This window comes from Pteropus vampyrus, unplaced genomic scaffold (genome assembly GCF_000151845.1).
Source record: "Pteropus vampyrus isolate Shadow unplaced genomic scaffold, Pvam_2.0 Scaffold462, whole genome shotgun sequence".
In the NCBI taxonomy this organism is placed as follows: domain Eukaryota; kingdom Metazoa; phylum Chordata; class Mammalia; order Chiroptera; family Pteropodidae; genus Pteropus; species Pteropus vampyrus.
This window is the reverse complement of record NW_011889243.1, coordinates 1,057,068-1,073,795: the sequence shown is the minus strand read 5'-3', so window position 1 is coordinate 1,073,795 and position 16,728 is coordinate 1,057,068. Positions and strand designations below refer to the sequence as shown.

At 52.3% G+C, this 16,728-nt stretch overlaps 1 protein-coding gene across 1 annotated transcript; it reads left to right on the top strand.

Annotated features, from left to right (window-relative positions):
- Window positions 1–2,483: 2,483 nt before the first annotated feature.
- On the top strand, window positions 2,484–8,885 carry LOC111732471 (taste receptor cell protein 1). Its single transcript, XM_023524394.1, is given in 7 exon segments — window positions 2,484–2,491; window positions 4,732–4,761; window positions 6,294–6,486; window positions 6,551–6,623; window positions 6,916–6,979; window positions 7,270–7,409; window positions 8,761–8,885. Coding segments are annotated over 7 exon segments (633 nt in total).
- Window positions 8,886–16,728: the final 7,843 nt, after the last annotated feature.

The following is a 16,728-nucleotide window of genomic DNA, read 5'->3' as shown; positions in this document are numbered from 1 at the left end:
CAGCCTCGGTTTCTGGTGTGGCCTTTTGAGGCAACTATAAGCATAGCATCTGTGGATTGCTTGCTGAGAATCTTAACATATGCCCCAGAGGGCAGAGGCTTTGGTTGAACCCCTCTCAGGACTATGCCACTGGACACCTACTACACAAATCCACATTAATAAGACCAAGAGACTTAGGAGCTTTGCTTAGTACATAGAAACAGACACAGAAAGGCAGCCAAAATGGGAAGACAAAGAAGCAGAAACCATAGGAGAGAATAAAACAGCAATCCAGGAATAATGGAGTTAAGTAATCTAACAGAGGCAGAGTTCAAAACACTGGTTATAAAGATGCTCAATGAACTTTTGGAAAGTGTAAATAAATTCACTGAGAACTTCAGCAAAGAGATAAAAAACATAAAAATGGAAATGGAAATTATAAAAGGGAAACAGTCTGAAATGAAGAACACATTATGTGAGTTGAGAAGTATATTAAATGGGATAAACAAAGTGAATAAAGAAGAGGATCAAATGCCCTATCTAGAGGACAGGAAAGCCAATCAGGACACTCAATCAGAATGGCAGGAAAAAGATGCCAAGACTATAAAAATAATTTAAGGATCATATGGGACACTATTAAGGCTCCAAATATTCGTCTGATCGGCGTAACTGAAGAAAATCAAGATGTTGAACAGCTGTTTGAAGAAATAATGATAAAAAACTTCCCTCACTTGGTGAAGGAAATGGACATAAAATCCTAGGAAGCTCAGAGAATTCCAAAAATCAGGGATCCAAAGAGGCCCACACCAAGACACATCATAATTAAAATGCCAAAGGTTAGGTACAAAGAAAGAATGTTAAAAGCAGCAAGACTGGCATCCATAAGACTGGCAGCTGATTTCTCAAAAGAAACTATGCAGAACAGAAGGGCTTGGCACAAAATATTCGATAGGGTGAAGATCCAGAATCTACAACCAAGAATAATTTATCCAGCAAAGCTATCATTTAGAGTTGAAGGACAGATAAAGAGCTTCCCAGACAAAAATAAGCTAAAGGAGTTTATCGCCAAGCCAATATTACAGGAAACGTTGGAGGGACTTCTTAAAGAAGAAAAAACATGTATCAAAAACAGGAATAAAGAATGATAACAACTACATTCCTATCAATAAGTACCTTAAATGGAAAAGAATTAAGTGTTCCAATCAAGAGAGTGGCTGAAATGTTAAGAAAGCCAGACCCTTACATATGAAAAGGAAAGAGATAGAAAAAGACATTGCTTTGCTGGACCTAGAAGGTATTTAAGTCAGACAGAGAAAGAAAAACACTATATGATTTCATTTATATGTGGAATCTAAGGAATAAAAAAACCAAACTAATCGAAAACAGACTCACAAATATAGTGGACAATGTGGTGTCAGACAGAGGGGAGGGGGGTTTGAGGGACTGGGAGAATGGGGTGAAGGGCTTAAGAAGTACAAATTTTAGCTGATGGATGGTCATGGGGATGGGGAGCATGGCACAGGGAATGCAGTTCACATTAATACGTTGGCTAGGTGGAGAGTCAGGGAAGGGAGGGTGCAATTGGGGGGATCTTTTAATGAACTACATAGATGTCTAACCAATATACTATATACTTGAAACTAAATTAAAAAATAATTTTAAAAAATTGCTCTTAAATAAATAAGTGATAAAAAACATCTCTTCAATGGTAGAGAACGAAGGCCCATTATGCACAGGGGAGAAAACATTGCCTCAAACTCCCCCTCAGCAACTATGTAAATTTAAAGATTTTAGTTGATTGTTATCTGTAATGTGCAAAAAGAAAATGTTATCTTTCTAGAATTCTATAATCAGAAAAAAAATTTATAAGTGAAGGCAAATAAAGACTTTTTGACACAAGCAAAAGCTGAGATACGAGAAATATTAAAAGAAGTTCTTTAGTCGGAAGAAAAATACCAGATGAAAATTCGGATCGACAAAAAAGAATAAAGAGCACTGAAATGATAGATATGAGGATACATAAGAAAAGACAATATTTTTCTCATTTTTCATCTCTTTAAGAATATTGACAGTTTAGAGCAAAAGTAATAATAATATACTGTGGGGTTTATAACAAATGTAGAAGTAAAATGATGAGAGTAGCACAATAGGCAGGAGGGGGAAAATGGGAATATACTGTTGCAAGGTAGCAGTTACTGCTGAGCGTGGCAGTAATCTCTGCACTTCTGCCTGGAGAATTGGATTGCTCTTGGCAATGGGGAGGAGGCAGTTTCTGAGATGTTCACTTGGCCCTTACTACAATGGCTTACATCCACAGGTCAAAAAATAAACGTGCAAGTTCTATTAGCTTGTAAGCATACTTATCTCAATTATATATTTGGAGAGAAGAGAGATGGAGACAGGGTGGGGCTAAGGCCCCCACTGGATCCACTGTGAGACTGACTTCATCCAGGCCTCCATTTATTATCCAGCCTCCACGTGTCCACTCTTACCGGGGGGCCATGATGGCGTGGTGAGTTTCATGGTGCCACTGTCAGCCCCAATTCTATATTAATACATCTCAAAAGGTCCAGGTATTCCCTTTTCACTAGATATAGTTACTTTGGTAAATGACCATACATCCCTTTGGAGAAGGATCGAGGTAATATTTATTGAATATACTTGAGGTAATGTTGCAGGATCTTTTCTTTAGAATACCAAGCCTCACCTACGATCAATGGGCTCTAGGTCTCAATTGTCTCAGTCTGAAAACGAGGCAAGGGATCACAATATTTTGCTGCAGCCTTCTCCTTGCAACTCTTGGTTTTCTTTATTTCATTTTTCAAGTCAAACAGTACCTAACCAATTGTGGACTGCCTACCTCCAAACTTGTTTTGGTGTGAGAGAGAAATAAATTTCTAGCTCATTCAAACCACTGTCATTTAGGGTTTTCTGTTCTTCACTGCCCTAGCCATGACTTATATGCCTGTGTTGGATAGAAATTATGCTTGGCTCCCACTCACTCTCTCACTCAGCAGCACCCAATTCAGCCGACGTGAACAGGGCTCACCCAGTGTAGGCCTGTTTACATCCTTTACTCTGTCCTGCGGAGCTCCTGCTTTGCACATTGCTCTGAGGCAGGCATCAGCCCTGAGAATCTCTAGCAGGGGCCTAGGTCTGTCAGAGCCCTGCCCCAGCTTGGGCTTCAGCCCAGCCTGGCCCAGCGGGGAGCTGGAAGGTCCAGGAGATGAAGACCCTGTGTCCTCTGCTGTGGGCAGCCTTCACTTTCAGATTGGAGCCATCAGAAACCAAATCTTCCTGGCCCGTCAGGCTGGGTGGGGGTTGGGTAGAGGTTGACGCAGCTCACAGTCTCCTCTGTGAGGCACTTAACACTTCTGGAAAAAGAGGCTTACTGGTATTACCAGGTCCATCAGGTAAGACCCGGGCATCCAGGCAAGGGAGACAGAATTGGGGTTGTCATAGTGGGTTGGTTGGCCTAGGGGATGGGGTCACAGACCTGCAGGATAGGAGGGGCTTATGAAAGGGCTTGTGGTGAGAATGGGGGAGATGAAAGCAGGAGGCTTCAGCATGAGTGGGCAGTGGCTTCCCACTGCCGGCATTCTGGCTGGTTAGTGGAGGAGGGGCAGGCTGGCCCTGGGGGCATGTCCTACACCCCGTGGGCTCATCTGGGGTGTAGGAGTCCTCCTCAGTGAACCCCCATGGCTTCCACATCTGAGAGGACAGGAGGCCTCCTGGCACAGGGAAAGGAGCCTTTTCCCCAGGAAGTTCCTCTAGCTTTTCCCCTGGCCTTGCATCCTCACTCAGACCAGCATGCCCCTTTGGGAACTGCCGGGGCCTCTGGTAATACCAGCTCTACCAATAGTGGCTGAGCCTGCAGCCTACAGGACCACCAAGTCTCAGCCGGTATCCTATGTGGCTGGACCTTCAGAGGGTACTTGGTTCTTGGCTCTCCAGAGATTGCTGCCACATTACCCTTGCAGGTTTCTCTTGGCCCAAAGTATCTCTGAATCGGGCCAAAGTCCAGTGAGTTCCCTGGGTTGTCTGAGACAGTCCATGTTGCTGCCCCTGCAACTCTGAGGACATCTGTCACCTCTGGACCAATGTGTCGACCAACTAGAGTATCCTCTGCCTTCCTGCTCTGCACCTACATCTGGATCCCTACAACTGCTGGCCTGGCTCATGGGCGGCTACGCCAGACCTAAAGCCTGGATGCCATCTTTATTAGGGACTAGAAACTTTGGTCCGGTGGCCTCCCTGAGTCCTCACAGTAGGCTCAGGGTCACCTGGAAATGGTCTGGTGTCCAGTCTGGGCCCAGGGCCCAACAGTCCTTTAATGTTGCCATCATCCTTGATCACACCCTCTTCACAGTTATCATTGCACTGTCCTCCCCATCACCTGCACTTCTGTCTTTGTTGCTGTCACCATCAACTTCCTTACCACCACCACAACCACCATGTCAGTCACCAACAACATCTCCCTTCACTTCAGATGAAGGTGAGCCAGAACTTCTCCAGATTCTTCTGAGTCTGCAATCTGGCAGGTGATCTCTGGTGGCTGTGGGAGAAATGGCTTGGATGGGCCCAGGTAGTCCAGGTGGTCAGTGAGGAGAGCACTACAGGGGCCAGGCCAGAGATAATGAGGGTGGTGTGAGAGTGCACTGATGCTGAGGGAAGTCGGGGGTGGGGCATGATGACACTCCAATGCCTCCGCCTGTGCTCGGCTTCAGCCCATTTATCCACACTCTCCTCTAGCTTCAAGGGCTTTGGCATCCTGCTCTTCAGGTGAGCCAGCAAGTCTCTCAGATTCTACCTGCTGCCAGTCCAGCCGGTATGCGCCTTTGCAGACCATGAGAGCGCTTTCCAGCCTGCCCAGCCCTGTCAGCCTTGTCCAGCCTCCACCATGTCCAGGAACACCTTGGGGTCCAGGAAGAGCCCTGGATGGGCAGGCAGGAGGTCCATATTTGGTTTTATTGCTGGCTGTGCTGCGTGACCTGCCCGCTCTGAGCCCCAATTCTGGCTGCAGGATTTGGGCAGGGGTGCCAGGCATTGTCTGAGTGTGGTGGGGGAAGGCAGGGGCAGCAAGAGCATCAGGGCACTTCCCTGGGGCCAAGGGTCTTTAAATGATATGTAAATGGATCCAAATCCCATGGGTTGGTGCCCTTTCTGTTTCTGAAATTCTGGGAATGCTGAGGGAGACCCAAAGCCAGGTTTGCCAGTGGATAACAGCCCTGCAATCTCATGAGAGAGATCCAAGTCATCAGAGCTCTGCTTGAGTTGTGAGCTCAGTGTGGACCTTGTGTCTTATAGGCAAATCCCTCCCAGCGCAAGAATTTCGAGGCTTGATTACTCTCAGTGATGGGGAGCTCACTATCCCCTTTTAATGAACTGAAATCTCCCTCTATGACTTCCCTGCCCTGGGTCTAAACAGATGTTTTGTCTCCCCAACTCCAGGATGGCACAGCACAAAACTCAAGGGAAGGATGAAGGAAAATGTTTCTGGATCCTGAGACTGCTGGTTTCTAGATGTCTCCCCACAAACTCCTTCAACCCCAAGCCGGGGCCAGGCTGCCTCATCAGAACATGGCCAGTTGGTCCTCTACCCACGGACTTTCAGGGATTCCTCGGGCATGTCCCTTCCTTTTCTCCTGAGCCCCTGCTCCTTATGATATAACCAAGGATATTTTTCTCAGTCTTGCCCAGAATGGCTTCCTAATAGCTCACAGCCAGCTGCAGCCGGAGAGTCACAGTGTTCCTCTTAGAGCCAGGTTGTTGGGGTGTCCAAGGGAACTTACTTTCCCTGAGCACCTGCTTTGTGTTTTGTTGGCTACACCATTAGTCCTCACATAACCCCCCTCCCCAGGAAAGGAGCCATCATTCCCATTTTATTGAGGAGGCAGTTGAGGCCCAGACAGGTGACGTCACACAAAGAGGCTCTTTTCTGGGTAGTCCATGGCTTCCACAGTGGACTTCTCTCCCTGGGGACACTGGCCAACTCATGCACCAGCCAGGTCCCCACCCAGTCCCAGGGCCCTTTCTGCCTCTACTGGACCCCAGTGAGGATTTGGCTCTTTAGCTGTAAATGCCCCCCTTATACTTGGGGGCCATGGCCCAGGCCCTTCTGCCTGTGAAATCCTCTGGACTCTGTGCTGCAACGTGAAAGCCACAGGGCAGGTGTTGGGAACCTGTTTCTGGATGAGGGCAGCCTTGCCTCTGACGGTAAGTCTCTACCCTGGACAACCCCCGATCTCAGTGCCTCCTCATCTGGGGAATGCTGGGGGGCTCCCTAGAGGGGTCCAATCCTGCCCTTGCCCCAGAGCAGGTGTGGTGGGTGAGGAGGATCCTGGGGCCTCCTGGAACACCCCCTGTGGCTCTGCAGGGTCCAATCTGCCTGACCCGACCTGGGCGATCACCAGCACCTGCCTCGCAGCCTTGAGGCCATTTCTGCCCTAGCTCCTCGTGCCTGGCTCTGCCCACTCTGTCCTGCTGGGAAAGCAGATCCTCTGGCAGGTGTGGTGGCCTCTTGCTCCTCCTCTGAGGCCTGAGACATTCATTCCATTTCCTTTGACTACAGGCCTCCATGCTTGGGGTGAAGGGTGGGATGGAACGCCATGGGGACATTACCCAGTCATGGCTCTGCGAGGAAGGCAGGCATGGAGGGCACACAGCTCTGCCACATGGGCCGCCATTTGAGAAGTGATGCCCTGCCCAGGGAGAGGGGGTTGTTGAGGGAGGTGACGGCTCTGTCCTCAGGGGCATACGGCCAGGCTCTGTAACCAGACCTCCCTACCCAAGGCCAGCACTAGGGTGAGCCAGTGAGACCTCACTCCTGGGATCACGTCTTACCCACCTAGCCCAACCCTGCCCCTGCCCTGCCCCACAATGGGGCTCAGGAGAGACAGCTCTCATGCCCACACTGACCTCCATGACTCCCCGCAGGCCATGCCCATGGTGTCAGGTTCTATAAGGTGAACCCTCAGGAAGGTCCCCTGCTCCTCTTCAGGTAGCTCAGGTTCTCCCTCCAACCTGCCCTGCTCCTCTCCTGGGGCTGTCGTGGGGCAGAGGGGGCAGCTCCAGCCAGTGACTCCAAGCTAGGACATGAGAGGCATGGGTTTGGGGGCCACACAGGGGAGGACCTTGTCCCAGGTAGTTCTAGCTAGTCCTGTAAAGCTCTGACCCAGCAGGTAGGGAGCCCGTACCCAAGGGAATACCGGTGGGGCTGGATGCCTTCCTCTGGGGACATGTGGCAGCAGAGCCAGTGACCCCTGCACACTCCCTTTGTACTTGCCCTAGTAATTCAGACCAGTGGGTGGGCGTTTACACCTAATACAACATTCAGACCCCCATCTCCACCCACTTCCAAGGCCTGGCCAGTTACCTAGCCCAAAACATAATGGACCCCACTGTCTAGAAATCCAGCATCATAGCCAAGGGTGAGTCAGAGCTGGAATTCCTGTGTCTTTGGCCAGCAGCCTCTTAATCTTGCGGGGCCTCAGTGTTCCTCTTCTGGAGAATGGACGGAATTTCATTTCAACAACAAATATGTGCCACAGAGGGGAATCAGATGTGGGATCTTTTGTGGGGAGCTGGATGGAGATGAAAAGATGGAATCAGAGAGACAAGATGGTCCAATCAGGTCTCTTACTGCCCAGGATCTCAGTTAATCCTCACATAAGGAACAAAAACTGTCCCTCAAGTCAGGGGCAAAAGTGCTCAGCTCTATACCCAATGCCAGAATTTTTCCTCCTGGGGTCACCCCCAATAGTAAGACTTATACAAGCTTGTATAATACAGAAGGACATCAGTTCAACACCCAAGTAAGGAGGGTCCAATTAATCTACGCCACTACACAGCCTGGAATTGCCCTTGGGAGCCCTCTCAGCCACAGAGAATACCGGTCCACCTACTGTGCCATTGGCTCCCGGCCCTACCGTGTCCCATCCCTGTATCCTCTTCAGGGGACTCAGTACTGCCCTCCTGCCAGCTCTGCCCTGCGCTCCACACACAGCTGCCCTGGCTACCAGCAGCCCAGGGTACAGTGGAACTGGTTTGGGCCTCCACCCTTCACAGGCTGGAACTGCTGTCTCTCCTACTCCCTAGGAAGCCAGCCTCCAGCGATGGGGCATGTTCCCTTTTCAACCTTCAAAGCACAGAGGGGGCCTGTCCCACCCCTTTCAGTAGATACTAGAGCTCCTGGGCCACTCACATTCTTAAGGAGGGCTGCACTGTTTATGTCCACAAGTCCCTATGGGACCCCGACCAGAGAGTGATTTTCTTACACTTCTCCACCAGAGCAGGGAATGGTAAAAATAAAACTGAAAAGGCATAAGTTGAATTATCAGCAGGACCTCCTTATATCAACCCTGAGCGTGAGTAGGGTAGGTGGCATTATTCCATCAGTTAGATGAGAGCAGGGGTCAGCAAGCATTTTCTGTAGAGGTCCAGAGAGGAAATACTGGAAGCTCTGCAGGCCAGAGGGTCTTTGTCCCAACAGCCCCACTCCTTTCCGTAGTGAGAAGGCAGCACAGACACTTTGTAAACAAGCGAGTGCGGCTGTGTGTGCCAGTACAACCTGATGGACCCTGGAGTTTGTATATCACTTAATTTTCATGTGTCACAAAATGTTATTCTAGTTTTGATGTTTTTCAATTATTTAAAAATGTAAAAACTATTCTTAACTCACAGGCTGTACAAGAATAGGTAGTTGAGAGCATTAGAGCTTGGTCGTATCCTGGGGCTCCCAGAGAGGGGTCCAGGCTGATGCTAAGCCCCACATTGCTCTAGGGGAGAAGTCAGAGCTGGTGCTGTATGAGGTACAGCTGCAGATCCTGGACCAACCCTTTATCAAGGCCTTGAAAGACAAAATTAGCCCTGAGTCTCAGCAATTTTGGGGGCCACTGATGAGATGAGCGAAGGGTAGAGGAAGGGGAGGGAGGAACCTCATGGAAGGGACCTACCACGGCTTGGGTAGAGCTGTGACACTCTGTCTTTCTGACTCACCAGGCAACCACTGTCCTCAGACCTCTGCAGAACTTTGACCAAGTCATGGTGGAGGAGTTTCAGTAAGTCTATGGTAGCTCTGGGTGACCTAGAGATCAGGACTTGACTCAGGGGGTGGGGCAGGAGGCTGGAAGAGATGACCTCCCTGAGTGTCGCCAGGTTGTCCTGCCCCTGATGTTCCTTATGATTCTCTTGCCAGGCCACACCCACTGACTGCTATGGTGGATGCCTCCCAGTCCTGGAACACCCTTGAGCAGGACTGTGTGTTCCAGGGTCTGCGTACCCGCAGGAAGCTCAGGAAATGGTCGTCCCAAACCTCAGCCAGTGCCCCTCTCTCTGTAGGTCCCTTCACTCTGTCTGTGTCCTCTGCCCATCTGCCTCCAGCCTCAGGCTTGCTGCCTTGATGCTGCTGCTTTGCCTGCTTCCCAAGACTGTCTCCCCTGCCTGCTCTCCCATCCTCCTGTACTCAGCCCCTAGCGTACTGCCCTTCAGGGCCCAGGCCTGGCCCTGCCCTTTCCTGGGAACCCTCCAAGGCAGCCCCAGTTCCAGCTCTCTGTTCCTGCAGCACCTTCTGGGTCAAGACCCCACGCCTAGGACTTCTTTGCAGGCCTGGCTTTGCCTTCTCAGAGGACTGTGGTCTGGGAGAATGGGGACCCATACCAGCCATCATCTTCCTGCTCTGCTCTAGGTGCCCCCAGCTCTGAAGCCTCAGGTTGGCTGGGTACCTCTATCCCCAACTAGGCCGTAGCTGTCATTGTCTTTTTTATCAGCCTCTCCCTAGTGAGCGTCTGGCTGGGCCAGGACTCCTGGGGGACAGGCTGGGCCTTGACCGTCTGAGTCAAGCTGAGGGGTGAGCTGGCCCCTTTACCACTCACTACACCTGAGCCCTCCAGCCAGAGCTGAGGGGTTTGTAGCCAGGGGCCTTGACCTGACTCCAGCAACCCCATCCTTCCTGTCCCAAATGCTAAAGTGGAAGGTCTGTTTGGGAGTGTTCAGTCCTGGGGGGCCCAAAGCCCCATCCTCAGAGTAGCTACATGCTAAGGCCCAAGGACCATCTCCAGACAGGTATGAGGTCAAGCCTCTCTGCTGCCGAGAGGCATTCACTCTGTGGACAGGGTCTGCCCTCCTGCCACCAAGGCCTTAGTGCAGACAGTTCCCAGAGGGTACTGACAGAACCTCAGTGGTGAAGTCAATTTGTCCCAAAAGCTCAAAGCTCTGCTGTTGAGGGTGACCTAGGAGTGGTCAAGCGGAATCCCCCAAACAGGTCTCACTTACCCTCAGCCCATTCCCAGCTGCCCTCCCGTGACCTCCAAAAGTGATTCTGGGGTAGGGGGGTGGGGGCTGACAAAGATGGAACTCAGGATCGCATGTGGCCAGGGGAAATGGGACAAGGAAGTAAAGACCTGGGAGCGGGGAGCTTGCCTTCCTCCCTTCTCCCCACATGAGGACCAGGCAGTGGCACCTCCAGGCCCTGGAAGAAGTGGGGACAAATGTGATCCCAACTCAGTTTCCCCCTTGACAGCAGGGCCAGGTTGGCGTGAAGGATGGCAGACAGCACTATTCGAGGGCGCATTCGGTTATTACAGACTCCTGGTTTTTGCCCCCTTTTCTCTGCCCCCAGGTGACCCTGCTACTCCCTCCACTGAAACACAACTCTAAGCCTCTCCTCCTCTACCCACCTGGCCCCAGCCTTCCACAGACAAAGCCCAGAGCCAGAAAGGGCAGGCACCAGCGGGGTCACAGAGGAAAGGGGCTTCTTCTGTAATCAGACCCCCAAGGACTGGACTCCCAGGGCCAGGAGAGAGGTGGCGTAGGGGAAAGCAACACCTTGTCACCCATGCTGGAAAGACCAGCTGTGCTCTAACTACAGTTTCCCCACATCCAAGGTGGCTAAATCTGGGAAAACACTCACTACCATGTCCATGCTCACTGGATGTGCTTCACACACTCGCATGATCCTCCCACCTCTCCACTTCATTTACAGATGGAGAAACTGAGGGCGAGAGCCACTCCCAACACACACAGCTAGACAGTGACAGAACAAGGATCTAGGCCCAGGTGAGGGGCCCCCAGTCTCTGCTTCCCCTTGTGTTGCCTTCTCTCCCTGCAGTAACAGGGACCATACTAGGGAGATAGGAATGCCAGCCAGTGTTCACAGGGGCACAGGGGCGAAGGAGGGAGCAGTCAGGGGAGGAAGGGGCAAGGGGACGTAAGAGGCCCAGAGTAGAATCTACAGGAGTAGGAGGTGGGGGCAGAAAACTGACAGGGTCAGGGTGGGAATGGAGGCTGCTGGGGGCAGCCTCAGACCAGAAGGCTTGGGTGCTGGTGGCCAAGGTAAGTCCTAGCTGCTATACAGCAAACCAGAGCTGCTGGGTGTCTGGGTTATGCCAGGGAAGGTGCAGGGCAGCAGAGGCTACCAGGCTCAGAGAGCAGGCTATCCTGGCTGGGGAGGTCTGGGACTGAGGCTGAACACAGTGGCCTCTCATGGGCCTATGGGGGTGCTGTGGCAGGCAAAGCAGGTTTGGCAATCTCCTGGGGCGCACCCGGGAGGCAAAGGCCTTGACCCTCAAAGCTCTAACAGCTCTAGGGCCCCTGGGAAGCAGGAGCTATTTGGCAACAGCGGTGCAGGGAACGGTCTTTGAACCCAGGACTTTGAAAGGGAGGGGGACACAAGTATAGTTCTGCCCCAAAGTCTCCCCCACCTGCAGAAGAGCCAGCAGGCCAGATGAGGGGACCCAGGAGCCCAGGGCCCAAGCCAGGCTTACCTCAGCTCAACACAGTGGCCAGCACCAAGATGCCAAAGAGGGTCGGCAGGAAAGTAACCATGCAGAGGTTGACTGTAGCTGGTGGCAGGTCCCTCTATATTTCTAAAGTATGCTACCTCCGTTCCTACCCTGAAGGGCCCCTGTCCCCAGTCCCCACCCCTAAGGCTCCACCCTTATATATGCATATATCTCAGCTAGCCCCCTTCTCCACCTACCCACAACTTCAGACTACAGGGCAGGGCAGACCAGGGTGGAGAAGGGAACCCTGGAAGATGCTCCTCCAACTTTCATGATGCCTAAAACTTCCCCTTTATTGCTTCTCATCTTCAGGAGGTAGGAAGGGTATGCCAGCCTTGTTCTCTCAAGCTACCTCCTTTACCACAGGAGCCATTGGAGGTGACCTGGGAGAGAAGAGGGTGGGATGACCAGGGACAAAAACTGAGGGCTGAGGCTGGCCAGGTGAGCTGAGTTTGGGTTTCGGTTTCCTGGCCTTCCACAACCCAGGCTGTGTTGAACCTCATGGGATGCCTTGCACAAAGATAGAGATCAGACACACCCAACGAATGCTGCAGGTTTTAGGAGGTGGCACACACTCTAGGAGAAGGTACAGGGAAAAGAACCCATGTACCTCATGTGGCCTCTGTAGAAGTGATGCGGCAGAACTTGCGACACATGAAGAAAAAGGGTCCACCTAAAACGGTGAGCCAGCCAGCCTGATGGCCACCACAAGAGTCTGCAGGCTGGTGGAGGGGCCTGGTGGGCCGAGGAGTCTTCACTGAGGAATCTTCCCTGTGGGCGGAATGGGGCACGCAGGACACACTTCTCACCACCAGCATGACACAGACTTGTTTCATTCTCACAGCAGCCCCAGAGCTGAGCAGTCCCATTTCCAGATGAATAAACAGAGGCTCAGAGAGGTGAACGTGCAGTGCTGCCTTGATCATTCTCCTGCCACCTCCTCCAGCTTGTTATGCTAACAACCTGGCACTCATCAAGTACCTATGAGACAGGTGCTGTTATCCCCATCTTACAGCTGGGGAAAGGGAAGCATAGAGGTTCAGTGACTCGCCCAAAGTCACAAAGTGAGAGGGCTAGGCTCAAACCCCAGCTGTGTGACTCCAGAACCTGCCTTCTTGACCCCACACATTCCCATGGTGAGGGCTTTACAAGACTCTGAACCTGGTGGGTGGGAACACTATTCCCCCACACACCCAGGGATAGGGCGTGCAGCCCCCGGTTTTAGTAGATGGCAGTTCAGGAAACAAGCAAGCCCAGCCACCACAGTGTCAGTGGTTCTCCAGGGCCTAAAGGCCAGGAAGCGTGCTGAGGCCCACCCCCGTGACACTCATTGGGATCATCAGGGGTTCAGGGAAGGAGCTCAGCTCCACGGCTGCACCTGTAACAAGAAGATATCTTCAGACCAAGAGATAAAGCAGGCAAGTCCATAGACTATAACAGAATTTATTATAGGGTAATTTACGTATAGGAAGATTGGGTCGGAGCAAAACAGAGGACCCAGTATTCTGCATAGATAATTCTGCACCACAGACTTCTATTATTGTGCTTTTTTTTTAGTAGTATAACTTGGGTACTAATGACTGACGAGACAAAGGAACAAAGAATGCAGTATCACCAGGTGGTCTTTGTGACAGATTGTTTGTAATTAATACACTTACCAGTTTGGTATTTATCAGTTGTCATGCCATTCCGGTGGTTGCTAACAAAAATATTTATGGCTAATTTTAAGGAACGCAGATAATCATCAACTGGAAGACTTCGAGATGCTTGCTAAGGACAGTGAAGCTGGCTCTGATCTGATTCTGCTCCTGTCCTCTGGGCCCCTGGGCACAATGTCCTCCCAACTCAGAGGCCATGGGAGGCCGAGAGGCTGCACCTGTTTTACGGTTGCTCAGCAGGTTTGAGTTAGCCTTTATCATGAGCAGGACGCTGATCCTAGGATCACCAAGGTGATGGGGCAGCTTCTTGGGCCCAAGGTGCTCTGGGGCGATTGAGGAGGAGCTGGAACAGGGCCCCTAGGCTACCCTGGGCCAAATCCCAGTTCTGCTTGGTCCTGGGAACTCTGACCTGGGGCAACGCCATGCTAGGCCTCAGTCCTCCTTTCTGTCTAATGGGGATGTCAACATTGCCTTGCAAGTCAAATTACGTAAGCAAAGGCAACCACGTTCTCAGCAGGCACAGGACCAAAGGAAGCAGGGCTCTGGCCCGTCCTAGAAGGTGAGGCTGGGGAAGATGAGGGCCTTGCTCCATGGGAATTACTGCCACCTTCATATGCCGTCCCCTTAAAACTCAACCCTACGGACACTTCCTACCAGACCAGTAGAGCTGATTCAACCTACAGGAGCCCCCAGCAAAAGCTCTGACATGAGGGATGTGAGGGTGGGGTATGACCCTTCAGGAAGAGGTTCTTAGAGGCAAGGAAGGTCTGAGCTGGCTCCAGGACAGTCAGAGGGCTAAGGGAACAGGCACCTTCAGAAAAACTGCCAGGAACGGTGAAGGGGTAGGCATGTTCTCAAAGACAGCGGGCACCCTCCCAGTTACCACTGGGGCTCTGCAAGGCCAGGTCCATCTACCAGGAAGTAGGTGTCCATGCGTTAGCATACCTCGGCTGCTGCAGTGCACAGGAGGTCTGAACTGGTGGGCAGAATCTGCCCCTGGACCTCCAGCTGGCTCTCCACCCAATCTGACCTCTGGTTGTAGGCACTAGGTGTGAAGAGGACTCAGCCAGTGAGCATGAGTAGCAGTGTTGACCCAGCCACCCACCCCACAGACTGGAAAGGACTTGAGAGATGGGCAGGGCCCCAACTCCTAGGCCTAGTAGCCCCACCCAACCCCATGTAGCCGAGAAGACTTACTACAAACAAACTAGATTTCCAAGAAGCCAGGCATTTGAATGGAGGAGAGAAGATTCTGATGAGAGGGAGGCCTCTAAGCTTGGCATCCACTGGGCTTGACCAACCAGGGAAAGACTGGTCTTCACTCTGCCATTGAAAGCTGGGCTGTGGAGGAACCGTTCCACTTCTCTACATCAGTTGGCCCTCTTTGTTGAGGAAAGCAGGGACAATTGCATTTCACATGGACCCTGGGGCAAAACAAAGCCCTCTTCTTACAGGGAGATAGGAGGGTATGCTCTAGGGGAGGAAAGACCAGAGGAAGTGTTTTGTGTACTTGGGGCAGGGTAGGAGACATGGGGGAAAATGCCTTCTTTGAGGGCTAAGGAGAAAGAAAGATAAGCAGAGAGAGGAACCCCCAGATAGTCTACCTCAGGCCCTCTTCCACTACCCCCAAACAAGGCTTCTCCTCCTTCTTGGCCATAGCTCAGATGGCACTACTCTCTTTCCTGTCAGTATGACTTTATGGCTGAGCTGCCAGGAGAGGACAGAGCCTGGATCCATCAGGAGCTGTGCACAGGTAATGTGCATGAGATGGAAGTGGAGAGGAGCACGGGAGGCCTGGGAGTCAGGCCTGGGGTCTGTACTGGCCATGGTACCTGTACTGGCCATGGGCAGGCCATGCTGGAACCACCTGTCCACTGTGGCCTCCGACTTGAAGATATCCAAGTTCCAGGTCAGGACTGGAGCCAGACTCCCTTCGGGGGCATGGGACACAGGCTACCCAGATATCATCACTGGGGCTCTGGGCCTATGGCCAACTGGAAAGACATGCATAGAGGGGAGCCCTGCTTGAGGACAGAACTGGGCCTGGACTAGGGCAGTCTCATCTTCTGGTCAGACTCCTGAGCTGAGAGCCCACCCACCTAAAGAGAGAAAAGAGGGGACCTGTAGTGTCCCCAGAGTCCATGTTCCCTCCTGCCAAAGGGCACCATAAAGGGGGGTAGAAATATCAGACACTCCTCCCAGCTGGCTGCGGCCCCCTGAGCTGGTCTCTACGACACCTGAGTGATTTGGGAAGGGGTTCCAGAAAAGATGGTGGGTCCCTGGGGCGAAATACCAGGCAGGAACATGGCAGGAGTTGTGAACATTGGTTCCTCAGGACTGAGTCCCTTTGCCCAGATGGCCTTGGAGATACTCCTGCTGCCCAGCTCAGCCCAGCGAGCCAGGGCCTGGTACCAAGCAGCCTCTCTGAGAAGAATATTTGGGAGGTCATTACACCTCTGCCCAGGAGCTCAAGTGTCCACTCTGTGGAAGGGCCAGCAATCGGAAAGGAGGGTCTGTGGATCTGGGCTTGTCCAAGGCCTTGGTGTGGGTCCCCCAGCAGTCAGGGGCTGTGGTGGACACAGAGCCCCTATGGGTGAGGGGAAAGAGGAATTGGGCTGTGTTCCCCTGAGATCCATGACACTAGACTCCAGAGGGGTCCCTGAGAGATCAGTGCTAGAGGAGGTGATGCAGAAGCCTCAACACTTCCTCTGTAGGGGAGTGGGCCTGGGGGCCAGAACGGAACAGAGCTACCTGCTGGGGCTTCACAGAAAGCAAGTCTGGTGTATAGAGAATGGCATCTGTTGAGCCAGGAGAAGCCTCCCCATCAGTCTTGAGGAATGCTGGAGGAGACTAGGCCACCAGAGTCTTGGAGTCAGAGGTGCGTGCCCATGAGGCCAGGAGAGGGGAAGCTAACTCACGGGTCTTGAAGAAGGCTCCAAGGTGGCAGCAACTGGAAAGGATTGGACTCCCAGAAGCCAGGGGCCTGGGATGCCTAGTGGGCCTGGAAGGCAGTGTTGGGGAAGCACCAGGCAGATCCGAAAAGGACCAGTCCTTTAGCAGCTGGGAACCCTTGCCGCCTGCTGGACTTGAGGACACTGGGGTAGTGGTAGGCAGGACTGGGGAAGACCTGGCCTCTGTGAGCTGGGGGCTAGTGTGTCCTCAGGGCCAGCAGGTGGCAAGCTGAGGGGTGGCAGGGAAGGCTGGACAGGGCTACCTTGGCTCTGCCACACGGGGGAGGTGCCAAGCATCATGGAAAGGCAGGCAGGGCCCAGGTCTGTGAGGGACCCAAGCTTTCCTGAGTAGGGCTAGTC